Here is a 16858-nt window from a genome sequence, read left to right on the forward strand (position 1 = left end):
AATTTGTTATGAGTTACTTGTGATTGGCTACAAAAAAATAATTACAAAAGTATTAAATTAATTAATTCTATTTTAAAATATAAGTATAATGGTATTAAAATATGCTACAAAAAATGATAAATTTGCTTTCGAAGGGAACAAGAGTAAGGAGGTCCGCGGAACTGTTCTGACTTAAAAATGTGGTCCCAACTTCAAAAAAGTTTGAGAAACGCTGTTCTAAGCCGAATACTTTCACTACAAATAGTAATTAACATATTACGATATTCTGAAAATAAAATATCAATAAATTAATTAAAGACCAACTTCACCTGCGATGCTATGGAGGGACTAAAAGATCACACTGTAGAATTTCCATATATTGCGATCGGTACAGCTCCAAGCCTTCCTGTAATATAACATGAGGTATCACAGTGTTGACGGGCGAACTTTCATGCCTTAGGCGGAATCCAAATCCAATATTATGGCTTCTACACAGCTTCAGTGTTACATCTCAGTCGTTGCATACACCGTGTTTGAATAATAATAATAATAATAATAATAATAATAATAATAATAATAATAATAATAATAGTGGTAGTGGTAGTGGTAGTGGTAGTAGTAGTAGTAGTAGTAGTAGTAGTAGTAGTAGTAGTAGTAGTGTAATATCAGAACGTATAATAATAATAATAATAATAATAATAATAATAATAATAATAATAATAATAATAATAATAATAATAATAGTGGTAGTGGTAGTAGTGTAATATCAGAACGTATAATAATAATAATAATAATAATAATAATAATAATAATAATAATAATAATAATAATAAAAATAATAATCCGTGGTGCTACAGCCCGTGAAGGTCCTAGACCGACCAGTTGGCTGCTGGCCTCACGCTCACATGCCGAAGCAGAGGTGGACGATCATCCAACCAGAATGGAGTTATCGTGTGGTTAGCACGATGATCCCCCCAGCCGTTATAGCTGGCATTCGCAACCGGATTTCGCTACCTATCGTAGCTCCCCAAGTGCATTACGATGCTGGGTGGGCACCGGTCCCATACACTGGCCGAAATTTCATGAGAAATATCAGAACGTATACATTTGGAAAATGTTTTTGTTATTAATTGTTGTGTTTATTATTAATTGCCATTGTTGTTGTTTAGTCAGCTGTCCGAAGACGAGTTTGAACCTCATAAGTAACACCAATAAGGCATCACTCATGAGGCAACTAGGCCAGGGGATAATGGAGTAGGGTGGCCAATTCCTTTCCCCCTCCATTGCATATATCGCGAATTAGCTACATAATCCACTAATCAGACTTCGGATGCATACAAACAATTGTTCTTCCTCAGACACATATTGTCAAGTGAGATGTACTGCCTGATAATAGATATATGTAGCCTATTTATCAGCCAGAACCTCAATTAGAGGTTTAATTGTCATTATTGACTGTAATTAATTACCACTGCCATCGGGTATTTACCCATTTGCAGTGTGAATAAGTACATAGCGTATATACATCATTTTAAGTGAGTAGAATATAACATGGTAATAATGATAACATTTTTAATATATTTGAACGTATAATTGGGAAATCTTTGTAAATAGTTAACAATTTAACAGTGACAATAATAATGGACGATAACAATCTTCCTTTCTTTCTTGGTTATTTAACGACGCTGTATCAACTGCTAGGTCATTTAGCATCGATGGAATTGGTGATAGCGAGATATTTGGCGAGTTGAGGCCGAGGATTCGCCATAAATCACCTGACATTCGCCTTACAGTTGGGGAAAATCTCGGAAAAAAAACCCAACCAGGTAATCAGCCCCAGCGGGAATCGAACCCGTGTCAGAGCGCAACTCCGGATCGGTAGGCAGGCGCCTTAGTCGACTGAGTTACGCCGGTGGCTTTCTTTCTTTTTTTTTTTCTACTTGGTTGTTTAACGTCGCTGTATCAACTACGAGGTTATTTAGCGTCGATGGTGTTGGTGATAGCGAGATGGTGTTTGGCGAGATGAGGCCGAGGATTCGCCATAGATTACTTATCCTCCCATCTACGTCTCGCCCTCCCCAAAGGCCTTTTTGCCTCCGGTCTCCCAACTAACACTCTATATGCATTTCTGGATTCGCCCATACGTGCTACATGCCCTGCCCATCTCAAACGTCTGGATTTAATGTTCCTAATTATGTCAGGTGAAGAATACAATGCGTGCAGTTCTGCGTTGTGTAACTTTCTCCATTCTCCTGTAACTTCATCCCTCTTAGCCCCAAATATTTTCCTAAGCACCTTATTCTCAAACACCCTTAACCTATGTTCCTCTCTCAGAGTGAGAGTCCAAGTTTCACAACCATACAGAACAACCGGTAATATAACTGTTTTATAAATTCTAACTTTCAGATTTTTTGGCAGCAGACTGGATGATAAAAGCTTCTCAACCGAATAATAACACGCATTTCCCATATTTATTCTGCGTTTAATTTCCTCCCGAGTGTCATTTATATTTGTTACTGTTGCTCCAAGATGTTTGAATTTTTCCACCCCTTCGAAGGATAAATCTCCAATTTTTATATTTCCATTTCGTACAATATTCTTGTCACGAGACTTTCTTTACAGTTGCGGAAAACCTCAGGAAAAACCCAACCAGGTAATCAGCCCAAGAGGAAATCGAACCCGCGCCCGAACGTAACTCCAGTTCGGCAAGCAAGCGCTTTAGACGACAGAGCTACGCCGGTGGCCGTCTTTCTTTCTTTCTATGACATGCTTTACCTCTTCTTTTGACACCGACTTACAATTAAATAAAATAGAGGGTTATAACATATCTATGGACCAACATTTGGCATACACACATTGCGAGCCTCACTTGGACTTATCGGGTGACCAGACGTCCTCTTTTGTCCGGACATGTCCTCCTTTTTAGCCCTTTGTCCGGGGTGCGGGCGGATTTTTTAAAAATCAAGAAATGTCCTCCTTTTCGTAACTTGTATGTCTGATATTTTAACTTATCTGATTTAACGCCCTTTTTCAAGTAATTTGCCTGTAGGTGGCAGCATCGACGAAATATATTCTTTGCCAACATCATAACTCTTTTTGTTCTTCCTTGTTATGGTCGTTGCTCATAGGCAACTAGTAAATCGAGAGATCGAGTCTTCGAGGTGCGAATGTAAATCCGTTTCCGCATTCTCACCTCGTAATCTGTCTATTCTGCCCATTTTCTGTCCTCTTTAATAATTATAGTTCACTTGACTTTTGTTAACTGTAAAATCATTATTAAGTATGGTACAAGCCTAAATCTGTACTATAAATATTTTGTAATAAAATAGATATTGACGTAATTTAAAGTATAATATAGGCGTAAGCCTAAATCTACTTACATATTTTCTTTTTTCGAATGATGTTTTCTTTTTTGAAGCTTTGTGTCCTCTTTTTTTTTTAATCGATGTGTATCTGGTCACCTTAATGAGACAACGTAGAAGAGCACGTGACATGGGACAAATACGCAGTCCCAGTCCCATCTTCCATTATTACTTACATCAGTAATCGCCCCATGGGACTTTTGGATCTGAAGTGTATATATTATGCACACAGCCAAGGCGGTGTACGATATGGTGATGGTGGTGGTGATGATGATGATGATGATATTAATGCTCTTAATATATCAACACCTATTAATTACTTAATCCTTGTAAATAATTAAGAATGTATTAATAACAGTAATAATTAACATGGATATTAGTAAATGTGTATGAAAGAAAATATTAATAGCGGACATTATATGTGTTATCTACAATATACATCAAATTAAATTTGCACTGCCTGCTGAATGTTTACCCTATGAGATATTCTGCATTACAAACCGCGGCGAGCGAAAAGCAACCTAAGAGAGAAAAATGTTCGTGTATAAAAGCGCCATAATAATCAGTAAGAGCGAGTGGTTTTCTATGTTCATATATCTAATCCTAGTTTTATTACTTGCTACTTCAGATGATATAAATCTTGTTGTACGAATGAAATTATGGCACCACTCTTTTTTTTTTATTTCAGCTTAAAAAAAACTCTTCCCTCTTCCCTCATTTAAATTCATTTAAATATATTTTGTTCTCCCGTGTCTTCCTTCTGTCTTCACTGTCTGGAATAATTTCCTGTGTTGAAAGAACACCTCTTATCGCTCGTGTGCGAGGTGCAGATTACAATGACCTTATCTCTGTTATCACGAGTTGGATATTGGAAAAATGTCAGTTGTGCTTGTGAGTGCTATGGCAACATGTTGCAGGCTAGCATTCAACTGTTCGTATTCTATGGGTATGTAGATGCTATTATTTTATACCAAAAGTGCCATTCGTCAGAAAAATATTGTATAGGCTAAGCTAGTACATTAATTACCACAGTAAAGAATTCAGAGACGCCAAATCCTACATTAACTATAATGTTTAAGACCCGATTTCACCAAAATGTTAATAATTCGCAATGAACTAGTTGTAATATAACTTAAATATGGAAGTTAATTCACATTAAATTAGTTTGCATTTCACCAAACTAATACACATGTAAAATAAAGTAAATTAGGCTAATGTTATTCCCGATTAAGTCATCACGGCATTCTGAATCTTACTAAAATCGCAATTTCGAAAATTTCGAAGGCCATGTGTCCTGTCAATGTAGGCACTGGTCTTTATAGTGAATTAATTTGTTATGTTACAGCAATAAATTGTCATCAAAATGTAGGTGAGAAAGAGAGCGGGAGCAATAGTTTTTCAGAGAAAAACATTTATTACTGGAGATTATATCGTTTATATCCTGTATATTTTGAAATTAACTGCCAAAAATGCTGATAATAGAACATATAGCCTATGAAGAGTCCACTGCAAGAATGATGGATGTCATTTGGAATACATTTTGCAGGAAAAGCAATTGAAAGTTTGAAATGCTTAGCGCTCAAAGCTTAACTGTGATTTTCCGATCATTACTGGACAATGACTATCAGTGTCTATCAGTGTTAATGCCATATAACTCTACGTACATTCTATATGTCTTAAGCTATGCATTGACAGTCTTGGTTCATTTTCGACAAGAAAGTGACATCCATCATTCTTGCAGTGGACTCTTCATATATAACTGAAGAAAAAGGTCGAATAATGTTTTCTACACACACATATATATATATATATATATATATATATATATAGTCTATATATATATGTCTTGATTACACAACTTTTAACACTATATCACAGGGAATATGTATTATGTCTTTCTCGTGTTAAATTTTACCGTACCTGGTTAACATGTTTTAGCCTGTTATGGGCCATCTTCAAGACTGGTTATTGCTGGTCTTGGCGCATTTTGTTTCTGTTTCCTGTGGGGTTATGTTTCTGTAGTGTAATGTGGAGTCAAAGAGTGTGTGTGTTCTGAAATTGAGTTGTGTGTTGAAAATTTCATTAGGATGTACTTTTATGTGTGTATATATTTCGTATTGTTCTAGTGTGTTTAGTTTCTGGCTTTTTGGTTGAATATGTGGAATTTTTATGTCCGTGTTTATGTCTCTGTAGGTGTGGTTAGCATTTGTGATGTGTTCTGCATATGTGGAAGTGTTTTGTAATCTTGTTATGGCTGTGATGTGTTCTTTGTAACGTGTTTGAAATGATCTGCCTGTCTGTCCTATGTAGAAGTTGTTGTAGGTGTTGCATTTGAGTGTGGTTGTATTTGTTTCTTTGCATCTCAACATCTAATTGCAATATTTAACTAATTATTAAAGTTTTCAAAATATTAGACGTTTGGCAATGTTGCTGGATGTGGAGAAGGGAGTTTCCAAGTATACAGTACAGCTCAAGCGGGTACAGACATAAAGGTACAAAACAGATGGTCTGTTCTAATGCAGGGGTGGACCAGGGCAATTGTTGTTTACATAAAACGAACAGAAAATACAAACTTTGAATCTTAGTAATAGAACATTAAGGTAAATTTTCGTTGTATTCAACAATATTTCTCAATTTTTATTGTACGTCTAGAAAATAAATAATAATGGTTTACTGCACAAAATCACACCAACTTTTTTTCTAATGAAAATTTTAATATCTCCCGCTTCCATAAAGTAGCATCTTTTTTAAAGAAATTTCTGGTTGTGTGATTTTCGAAACGGGATAAGAGACTCCCAATTTCTAATAATCGTTGAGAAACTGCTACAAAAGTTCGCCGATTAGGAAACCTTCTTTGCGGAAAACGTTGGCGGTACATACATTCTTCTTGCCGCACTTGAATTACGACGACTTTCTTTATAAATTAATAACATACGATATTCCTGAACTGTGAATGACATTACAAGTTGTTTATTGAATACCCTGTACTGAACTGCCATTCGCTCGGCAGGAGACTTATGGACCGATAGCTTGAACTCAGCTGAGCTGTACGTCTGTGCAGAGTACTGTCAGCTGCATGAACCCTGCTGGACATGTTGCCACGTCTCTCACGCCAGAATATTAACAAATTTAAGCATGCATTATTATTTCATTTCACAAAAACGTAATAGAACACACAAATATTTATTTAAACTAATATTAACTCTTTGCTAGATATACAGCTACCGATGTAATTATTTTCGAAATTCTACTAACGATATAAAGCAGTATAACGCAAATAAAATAAGGAAACAAATATTTTGTTCTGGCAAAACTATAAAGTTTTGACCCTATGCTGTATGAACATTTTTTGATCCTGTAGACCATTCCCGAAGACTGTGAAAAGAACGGCACTTATACCCTTTACGCTCTGTATATGTCATCAGGAATTCTGGTTAGTCACTGGTTTCCAAGGTAACCAATATAATTAGTAATCCCAATATAATATATGCAAATGGAACGAAATGAAAAGCTGCGTTCCGATGTAGTCAAAAGTTTCCATGGTGATAAATCAAATTATTAACGTTAACTGCACTCACACACAAACACACGCACACAAGAAAAATCTGTATTATTAAATAGCTATGCTGACTAATATAATGAAGAGCATCAGCTTTTCGAACTCAGTGCTGTTTATTTCAGTGTTAATCTCCGTCACACAGTATATCGATAATTCTTTTCCAGGCGTGTTACGATATCTGGTAACGTCACATATTGACAGAGATAAAGGAAAGTTTGATAATGGGGAATTATGGTGAAATATTTCAGTCTGCGCTGTGGAAACTTCCTTAACTCTTGACAAGTCCTCTCTCTTTCAGATAAAAACACAGGTCTGGTTTTCATTGTGCATACCTGGTACTAAAGTGACGCATTTTTACTGGAATTGTAGGAAGTTATGTGAAACTATGGAACGAATTGTTAGAACGCAACTTAGACTATGATTAGATCTCGGATTTTAGGTTAAATGCCTATTTTTTTCTGTAGAGATAGGCGAAATTAAAACTACTTAAATATCTTCACATTTAATATAACAATATGAAGGCTTGAAAGCGGATTTATGGCGCCTAAAATTGCTTATTTTGCCCATCGAGACCTATTTTTAAGATTTTACAGCCTGAAGTGGTTTATTTATATTTGTTACATATGTATTTTTTAATTTTCGTGTAGCAGTGAAACAAAGTTTTGAAACTCACAGGGTGGATTTGGTTCAAATATCCTGTAATAGTTTGGTTGTAGGAATAAAGAAATTCCTGGAAGGTGTCTGGTTTTGTTGAGCACTTGAGCAGACAGTAGAAATGTGATGAATCGGGAGGATGTAGTTCTCCCTAAAGAAATGAACATGGCAAATATTGCTAGATTTAAATATGCATCCATTGCTTCGGTATCATTGGGAAGAATTGTTTTCACCTATAAAATGATTCTGTCTAAGAAAAGGCGACGTTTCACAATATAAAATTAGAGAAAAACGTTGTTATGTATTGTGATATCAATTATGAATAATATGTCAGTTTTAAATTCATTGTTAAATTAATTGATTAATTAATTTAATTGTAATATGAGAACTTATGTATTAGCAGTTTTAGAGCAATGAGGCCGATGAATTCATTAAAAATTACGTACCGGTATTCATAATTTAAGATTTAACAAAAATAAAGTTTCTAACCACAATATTTTTTTTGCTGTTTTTGTCACTGTATACCGTATAATCCTTAATATTAATTAATTAATTCCATTTCTATAGTTCGTAATTTGTGCAGATAGATATTATATTTTAGCTGCATAAAATAGTAGAAAGTTAGAATTTATAAAACAGTTATATTACCGGTTGTTCTTTATGGTTGTGAAACTTGGACTCTCACTCTGAGAGAGGAACATAGGTTAAGGGTGTTTGAGAATAAGGTGTTTAGAAAAATATTTGGGGCTAAGAGGGATAAAGTTACATAACACAGAACTGCACGCATTGTATTCTTCACCTGACATAATTAGGAACATTAAATCCAGACGTTTGAGATGGGCAGGGCATGTAGCACGTATGGGCGAATCCAGAAATGCATATAGAGTGTTAGTTGGGAGGCCTGAGGGAAAAAGACCTTTGGGGAGGCGAGATGTAGATGAGAATATAATATTAAAATGGATTTGAGGGAGGTGGGATATGATGATAGAGACTGGATTAATCTTGCTCAGGATAGGGACCAATGGCGGGCTTATATGAGGGCGGCAATGAACCTCTGGGTTCCTTAAAAGCCAGTAAGTAAGTAAAATAGTAGACTATTTCTATGTACTTGAAATTGTATTTTCAGGTGCCTAAATCTATATTTTTAGTGTCTATTTTGATAAATTCTGGGCCTGTTTTAGGTGTCTAAAAGGTAGTTTTTAAGGACCGTATCATAGACATTTTTAGCGCGGGTTTCCGGTGATCAGCGTTTTTCGTATTCATAAACCAGTGTTAGCGATAGGATATGATTTGAATTCTGTACAAGTAAAACCAGTGGATAGCCGAGGCTATCTTAGTACGCTCGTAGCGCGTGCTGCGAAATGTCTATGAATAGCACCCATAGTGCCTAAAAATCCGAGGTCTAGGCTACTTATTATATTCTTAGAAGACAGAGCGAGCTTGTAATTAAAACGAGTTTGAAGTACTTCCTAAAGCGGCCTCTTTGAATTGCTATCATCTGCACTAGACTGGTGGTGGTGGTGGTGGTGGTGGTGGTGGTGGTGGTGGTGGTGGTGGTGGTGGTGGTGGTCTAGCGATTAACATGTTTGCAGTAAGTCTCATTGCTCTAGGGTTCAAATGGGGGAAAATGAATTTTTAAGGACGATAAAATTATAGTACCTAGAAAATATTATGATACAACAAGTGAACTCCTTCACATTTTTAGGTTGTGGTGTATCATATTTAGAAACTAGGGATGTAGGAATAAAGGTAAACAGATTCCGACAGTTTTGCAGAACAATGAAAAGAACATTGTTAAATAAAACAAACCGAAAAACACCTTTAAAATTTTATAAACAGGGAGCTAAGCTTGTTGCCCGATGCAATCATTATTGGTTTAGCACATGTTTTGTACAAATGTGCGCTTTATTCATATATTTGTTTTCCCATAACATACAGTACGATTATTTAGTCCTGACAGTCGCCTACGATCTGCGCCTGGGTCAGGCGAGTCCATTTAGTTACGCCAAGGGGTGTTTGGGTTATTCACTCGCATGCCTTCGCAGCGATCGGTTGTCATGCGTGCGATAGAGCGGTATGTTTCCTGTAAAATTAAGCTGTACTGCATTCCTTTACCGACCGCTCTCCCTTATCTCTACTTCGGAACTCTCCCCACTCCTCCTATTACTTCCCCCTCTTTCGCGTTGCTGAGCTGTCAGGACAAAATAATCGGTCTGTACTTACATGTGTCAGACAGCCAGTAGCTTTACTTGTTTGGGAAGCCTCTTAGGTAAAAATATACAACTTGTTAATTCTACTTCCAGGTAGTTACACCACATTACTCGTTCAATTAACTTATGCTATTGTGTACAAAAAGTTTACGTCGAATGAGGTTCCAAACGATGAATAGTAGGTAAAATACAGTGTGTGAGGAGAGTATACTTCAGTGCAGTATCTATATTACAACACGCTGTGTTGTACAGGTTTTGTGTCGTAATATCGTTTTCTCTGCTATAACATTCCATTATTTATCCATTGACTGTTGCCCATGAAATGTAATAGATTATCAAAGTCGTACTGCCAGTGTAATGTGTGCATGATTTGATGATCGAAGGTGGACGAAACTATTATCCATCCATGAGAGAGTTGGTCCAATGAACCTTGGGTCAAGTCATGCATATTGCATTGAATTACATTGCTTTACAAACAGTAAATTACACCACGAAGCATTTTATTGTATTAGCATGACGCATTGTATTAATGTACAAAGGCATCCCATCAGATGCTCCAGAAGCTCTTACGGTAACGGAATGTTAACTCTCTACCTTACAAGAGAATGTCGACACTGATAGCAGTAGGTTTGTCAGTTCTAAGAAAGTATCCCTTTCTACTAATTTCTCATGAAATGAATTGCATTTTGGAAGGGGGCACTCCAGTACTGCGACCTTAGAAGATCTATTGCGCTAACCCTCATGCGAGGCGCATTCCCATTCCACACCGGCCGACTACACTAGGGTTCGCTGCATACTCAGGTTTAGAGCAGGAAACTTCACTCATCCCTAGACCATCCTTCTCCGTGCGTCGCCAGCCGACGTTCGAGGAATGCTATGGAATTATGACTGACTGAAGAGCAGAACGTAATGGTATAGATGCCTAATACAGTGACGTCATCCCTCAGAGCATTCGTACTCTCTTTTAAGAACATCGGGATCCAGAACTCTGAGTGGCGAAGAATAGCTGATGAGCTTCAATTTTGAACTCTTCAGTGACGTCCTAACATAATTAGGAACATTAAATCCAGACATTTGAGATGGGGAGCGATGTAGCACGTATGAGTGATTCCAAAAATGTGTGTAGAGTGTTAGTTGGGAGACCTGGGGAAAATAGACTTTCGATGAGGCCAAGATGGGAGGATAATATTGAAATGGATTTGAGGGAGTTGGATATGATGGTAGGGAATGGATTAATTTTGCTCAGGATAGGGACGGATGGCGGGCTTATGTGAGAGCGGCAATTAACCTCTAAAAGCGGTTTGAAGTAAGACTATACAAAGATTATTTCATGGCTGTCTTGCTGGCCTCATGACGGAACCTGAAAGCGTATCTGCGGACAGTATATTTATTTATTTATTTATTTATTTATTTATTTATTTATTCTTGTTAGGAGGTAGGGAGGGAGGGAACATCTCACGCACTACGACCTGAGGTCTATTGTACACCCACCCGATATGGGATGAGTTCCGTGCCCACCAATCCTCTACGCGCACCGACCTAACCACTTGACCCCCCCCCCCTTAACGACTGGTTCCTACAGCCAACGGAGTCCATGTAGCACTCCTGCTTCGGCAATCCCCCAAGGCACCCTTAACGGTTCGAGAAGGTCTGCCCCGGGTTCCGTTGCAAAAGCTATCCATCATCGCATGAATACAATCCACAGAGGCCGGTCGAGAGAGCCAGCAGCTTCGGAGGGCCTGCTGTAGAGCGATCTGAAAACCAGAAGACATAACGAGATGATGAATGAAAGGATGATAGGGAAGGAAAGGAAGTGGCGAAGATGAGTGGGGTTCCAATCGCCTGATAAAGTTACCTGATATTCATCCATAGGAGTGAGGGAAAAGCTCCGAAAAAACCTCTCCCAGGCAACTCGTCCCGACCGGAGATCGAACCTGGGCCCGCTGGGTTCGGAGATAGACTCGCTAATCCCTCAGCCAAACGGTGGACTATTTATTTATTTATTTATTTACTTATTTACTTATTTATTTATTTATTTATTTATTTACTAATTTATCTATCTATCTAATCTATCTATCTATCTATCTATCTATCTATCTATCTATCTATCTATCTATCTATCTATCTATCTATCTATCTATCTATCTATCTATCTATCTATCTATCTAGCTATCTATCTATCTATCTATCTATCTATCTATCTATCTATCTATCTATCTATCTATCTATCTATCTATCTATCTATCTATCTATCTATCTATCTATCTATCTATCTATCTATCTATCTATCTATCTATCTATCTATCTATCTATCTATCTATCTATCTATCTAGCTATCTATCTATCTATCTATCTAGCTATCTATCTAGCTATCTATCTATCTATCTATCTATCTATCTATCTATCTATCTATCTATCTATCTATCTATCTATCTATCTATCTATCTATCTATCTATCTATCTATCTATCTATCTATCTATCTATCTATCTATCTATCTATCTATCTAAATCTAATCTAATCTAATCTAATCTATCTTATCTATCTTATCTATCTATCTATTCTGATGTAGTTCTGGACACACCACCATGACCCGTTTAGAGATACTTGAATAAAACCAGCCGTACTATATATCATCATTATATTGCATTACATTTCATTACTTTACATTACCTTGCTTTATAATGCGTATTACTTACTTACAAATGGCTTTTAAGGAACCCGCAGGTTCATTGCCGCCCTCAAATAAGCTCGCCATCGGTCCCTATGCTGTGCAAGATTAATCCAGTCTTTATCATCATCCCACCTCCCTCAAATCCATTTTAATAAGGCATATTACATTAATTTGAAATAATGTATTATACCTGAATTATTATATATTGTATTTCATTATATTACGAGGGTTTGTACAGTTAGGCCTATTTCGATACATTAATTAGTTGCATGTTAGAGCCACCACAGATTTAACTCGAAGTGGACAGAATCTGTATCTTGTTCTGCGATGCTCTAACCCTCTGCCCGAGGGAGATGCTTGGTACAGCACGTGGCTTGTGACGAGCGTGCCTTCACTCTGCCGGGGCTTCAGGGCGTAGCTCAGTTCCTGCAGAAAGTTAAAGACACCTCGAAAAATTCTCAAGTTGCGAACTTTGTCTTCCGCAGTTGCGGTCAGATTTTTCGAGTCTTGCCAGCGGAAAACATGTTGGAGAGATAAGCCCAGGGTATCTTGTCTTAGATACCGAAAGACCGACGATCTTGTAGCATGTTCCCATGTCTACGATTTGAGTCCTGAAACCAAGTTATCTTTATTGAAATTTAGCAGGTTTCTGAGTGATCTTGTATTAATTTTTTACGTAAATAGAAGCTGACTTACTCGAAATTAAATAGTTTTGCTACCATTTTAATTGCATAAGTCATTGCTCTATTTTCTTCACATTGATTTGAAGTAATACGTGATTCTGTTAAAATCAAATTGAATTACAGGTGTAGCTCAGGCAGTAAGCGCGTTTGCCTGCTTATACGGAGCTGCACCCAAAGTGTGTACAGTGTAGTGGCAAAAAAAAACCAGGCCGACCCTTGTAGCTGATTTCAGAGCCTTGTTCAGTCCAGAGCACGATAGACTGGTAACTAAAACTTTCGTAATTCGAATCCTGGCTGGGAAGGAAACTTTTTTTTGTTCCTTATTCAAATTTATTCCCAATACTTTTCGATTGCTGGTAAAATTCATGTTCTGGGAATAATAAGTTAATTAAGTAGTAAAATATCGCTGCAATATTAAAAATATTTTTTCATATAGCAGAAGGACAGTGTTTTACGCATACCAATTTTCATTATTGTACAAGATACAGTAATGGAGGAAAAAAATGTTGAATATTTCCAAAAATTTTACTGCTGTAAGCTGTACCTAATCCCTTAAAGAGATTTTCGCTAAAAAAATGTCCTTGCTCGATTTCTAGCAAATACTGTTACTATTTATAATGTACACAAAGATAATGAGGCAGATTTCCTGAAGGTATTGGATTCTTCATATCATTCTCGTTGCATTTTTGTCTTTCAAGACTTCGCAACATCTAGTCTTTCCGGAGGTACATACGATTCTGTATGTGACACACAGAAGATTCCTCTACTTCGCCAAATTACAGAAAATTTCCCTTCTGACCCACTAACGGGATAGGAAAAGACAAAGTGGTGAGCATGTTATGTTCACGTCGGTACCATCACTGGATGGCTCTCTGAATAGGCCTACATGTTTAATATTTTATTGATTTATGTTTAATTTGAGCACAGCTATGTACAGTAAAGTTCTTGTTATGTAAAAAATATCATAACGAAAGAAACGTAGGTCAGATTTTTTAGATGTAATAACTGTTTTCTCTCTGGCGCTCTTATCTGAACATTATTTTATTTTTTTTTTTTTCCGTATTATGTAGTTTAGAGCAGGCTATTTTCTTCAAATAACTCGTCGATACGAAAGTACGATATTAAATTGTTTGCTCAAATATTTCTCTCCACGAAGTTGGCCTGCCTGTCCGCCCGTTCTCTGCAACAGCAGTGCCGCCTGGTGGACAGAGATGTTCATTAGAGAAGGTCATACATCACGGGCGTGGTGAAGACGCTGCAACACGTCTGTCACAACGTCGCTGATTTGTGGACTTGGTGAAACATTGTGAACCTTGGCGCCTGGAGAATAGCTAAAAAAAAAAAAAAAAGTTGTCACTGGGCTTCGAACAGCAATGTGTAGTTACAGTAGGTTATATTTAGTTCGCGTGGCTAAGAAAATCACTTTTAGTTTTTACATACATAAAATGAACTTAGGCCTATGCCAGTTTTAGTATTAAGGTGAAATGATAGTTTAAATACGGTGAAAAACCAGTGAATTTTAATCGTTTTTTTTTTCTTTTAAAATAATCTTTGATATGTGACCCCATTTACTTCGATTGAAATTTCCCGTAGCCCAACTTAATTTTTTTAATGTATTTTCCCTTGAAAATACTCCTTTATTTGTGTAAAATCGATCACATAAAATTTAATGCGCATTTATGGCCTTGTCATATGACGTAGCGCCATTTTTAAAACTGTGCTGCACAGTGTTTTTAAATGACAGTAAACTTTGATTGCAATTTCCCGTAACTTTAGCCTAATTTCTTGTTTCATTCCATATAAAAAGCAGTTATATATCTTCGGAACTATTAATGCTGCTGTACCCGTGTAGGCCTATTGTATAATACTCCAATAGATGGACAGTTTAGTAAAAAATTGTGGGTAGAAACAATTCGTATACTAAGTCAATGGCTGGAATAGGGAATGTGTGAAACTGCCAATCAGATTCGATCACTATACCCGTGTATTGTATAATACTCCAATAGATGGACAGAGAGTTCATCACTGTACCCGTTCTTTGTATAATACTCCAATAGATGGACAATTTAGTAAAAAATTGTGGGCAGAAACAATTCGTATACTAAGTCAATGACTGCACTAGGGAATGTGTGAAACTGCCAATCAAATTTGATCGCTGTGCCCGCACATGGAGCGAACTACGGTCGAGATGGATTAGGTACCTTGAAACGGTATGGCCTTTGGTTTAGGACGGGGTTCGTCTGTATAGCCACAGAGAACATTTCGCAATATTTTACAAAATGCCTGTAGTGTTGCTGTTCTTCTGTTGTTATTATTATTCAGATTTTTTTACCGGTTTTGTAGTTCCTGGTACAGATCATCTTTTCTTTTCCATGAAGGAAATGTATTTACTATACAATGTATATATTTAACCAGAGTATTATATTTGTCATGATTTCTAAGCGTAGTGTTGCTGCTGGAATACAAATACTTTCATTTCATTATTTGTAAGCAATTGTATGCATTTTTGTAAAATAAATGAAACTGAATGGATGCCAACTTAAGTCCACATAGAATCCCAAGGTATCACATATGATACCTAGCATAAAACAAGAATTGAGGTCATGATAAAAATTTTGATTGGTTAGTGTTTGTCTTTGTATCGCCAATTATCCAATAAATATTTTAACATTTTTTTTTACGATGAAAGAGTAATGGAACGGAGAAAAATTCTCTCCGGCGCCGGGATTTGAACCCGGGTTTTCAGCTCTACGTGCTGATGCTTTATCCACTAAGCCACACCGGATACCACCCCGGCGTCGGACAGAATCGTCACAGATTAAGCTCCAACTCGTGGGTTCCCTCTAGTGGCTTCCCTCTGCACTACGTCATAGATGTCTATGAACGTAGGACCGAAGTCCACACATGTGCTGAGGTGCACTCGTTGTGAGTGACTAGTTGGCCGGGATCCGACGGAATAAGCGCCGTCTTAAATCACGAAGTGATTTACGCAAATCATATATATTATTTTAATGTACCGAAGTACATATGATATTTCCATGCAGATATTCTGCGTCATCATAAATTTGTCTCGGGACTGTAGAGGTTAACTGTGAATTTTACTAAATTGACTTAACTTGTTCTCTTCAAAATCTTCAAATGCTATTTCAGATGTTATTAAATGTGATTTGAGTTATAAGACGTTTTTGTCACTTAGAATATTCGTTTTTTCCTTCAGAACACCATTAAAAAGTACATGAAATTTTGCTGTATTAACATGTAGGTAAATAAAATTGTTTTCTTTATAATAAACAGTGTTTAGTTCTTATTGTTACAAATTGTACGTATCTCAGCTGTGCTAAGTTTTTCCTCCTAAGCGGCAGCCATTTTGTGTTGACAGTTTTCACTCCGATATAAATTTAATGACAAGTAGGTCTTGTTATTCGAGATTAGAACAGGTAAGAGGATCGCAAGGATGCTCCAAGGAGAATGGGAACCGCCTTCAGAAACTCGGGAAATCGGATGTGCCATGGGAACACCGTAATGAGCTCACGAACGCAGACGGGCTGTGTAACACGGGTTGCATCTACTCCCCTGCCGACTCTCGTTCTTTAGCGGCGATACCTCTGTGTATTCCATTAACTGGAGTACAGATTCGGGTTTTGTGATGGGTTTACTTTATCGACGATATGGCTGAGTATTAGTTTATAGAGCTGGCTGAGAAATGGCGCAGACGAGGATGTATTTTAAGAAAGTGTA

At 37.0% G+C, this 16858-nt stretch overlaps 1 protein-coding gene across 4 annotated transcripts in view; it reads left to right on the top strand.

The window, feature by feature from the left end:
• The first annotated feature begins 4173 nt into the window (after positions 1-4173).
• The window catches only part of Fas3 (fasciclin 3), a 368573-nt gene continuing 355888 nt past the window's right edge, over positions 4174-16858 (top strand). For 2 of the 4 annotated variants that reach the window (XM_069828843.1, XM_069828845.1), the window contains exon 1: positions 4241-4287. In XM_069828843.1, coding sequence (XP_069684944.1) covers positions 4242-4287 — 46 coding nt within the window. In that variant the 5' untranslated portion in view covers position 4241. Of the gene's footprint in view, positions 4288-16858 lie in introns of all 4 variants that reach the window. The other 2 variants (XM_069828844.1, XM_069828846.1) reach the window with 2 other exon arrangements.

This window comes from Periplaneta americana, chromosome 6, assembly GCF_040183065.1.
Source record: "Periplaneta americana isolate PAMFEO1 chromosome 6, P.americana_PAMFEO1_priV1, whole genome shotgun sequence".
NCBI lineage: Eukaryota > Metazoa > Arthropoda > Insecta > Blattodea > Blattidae > Periplaneta > Periplaneta americana.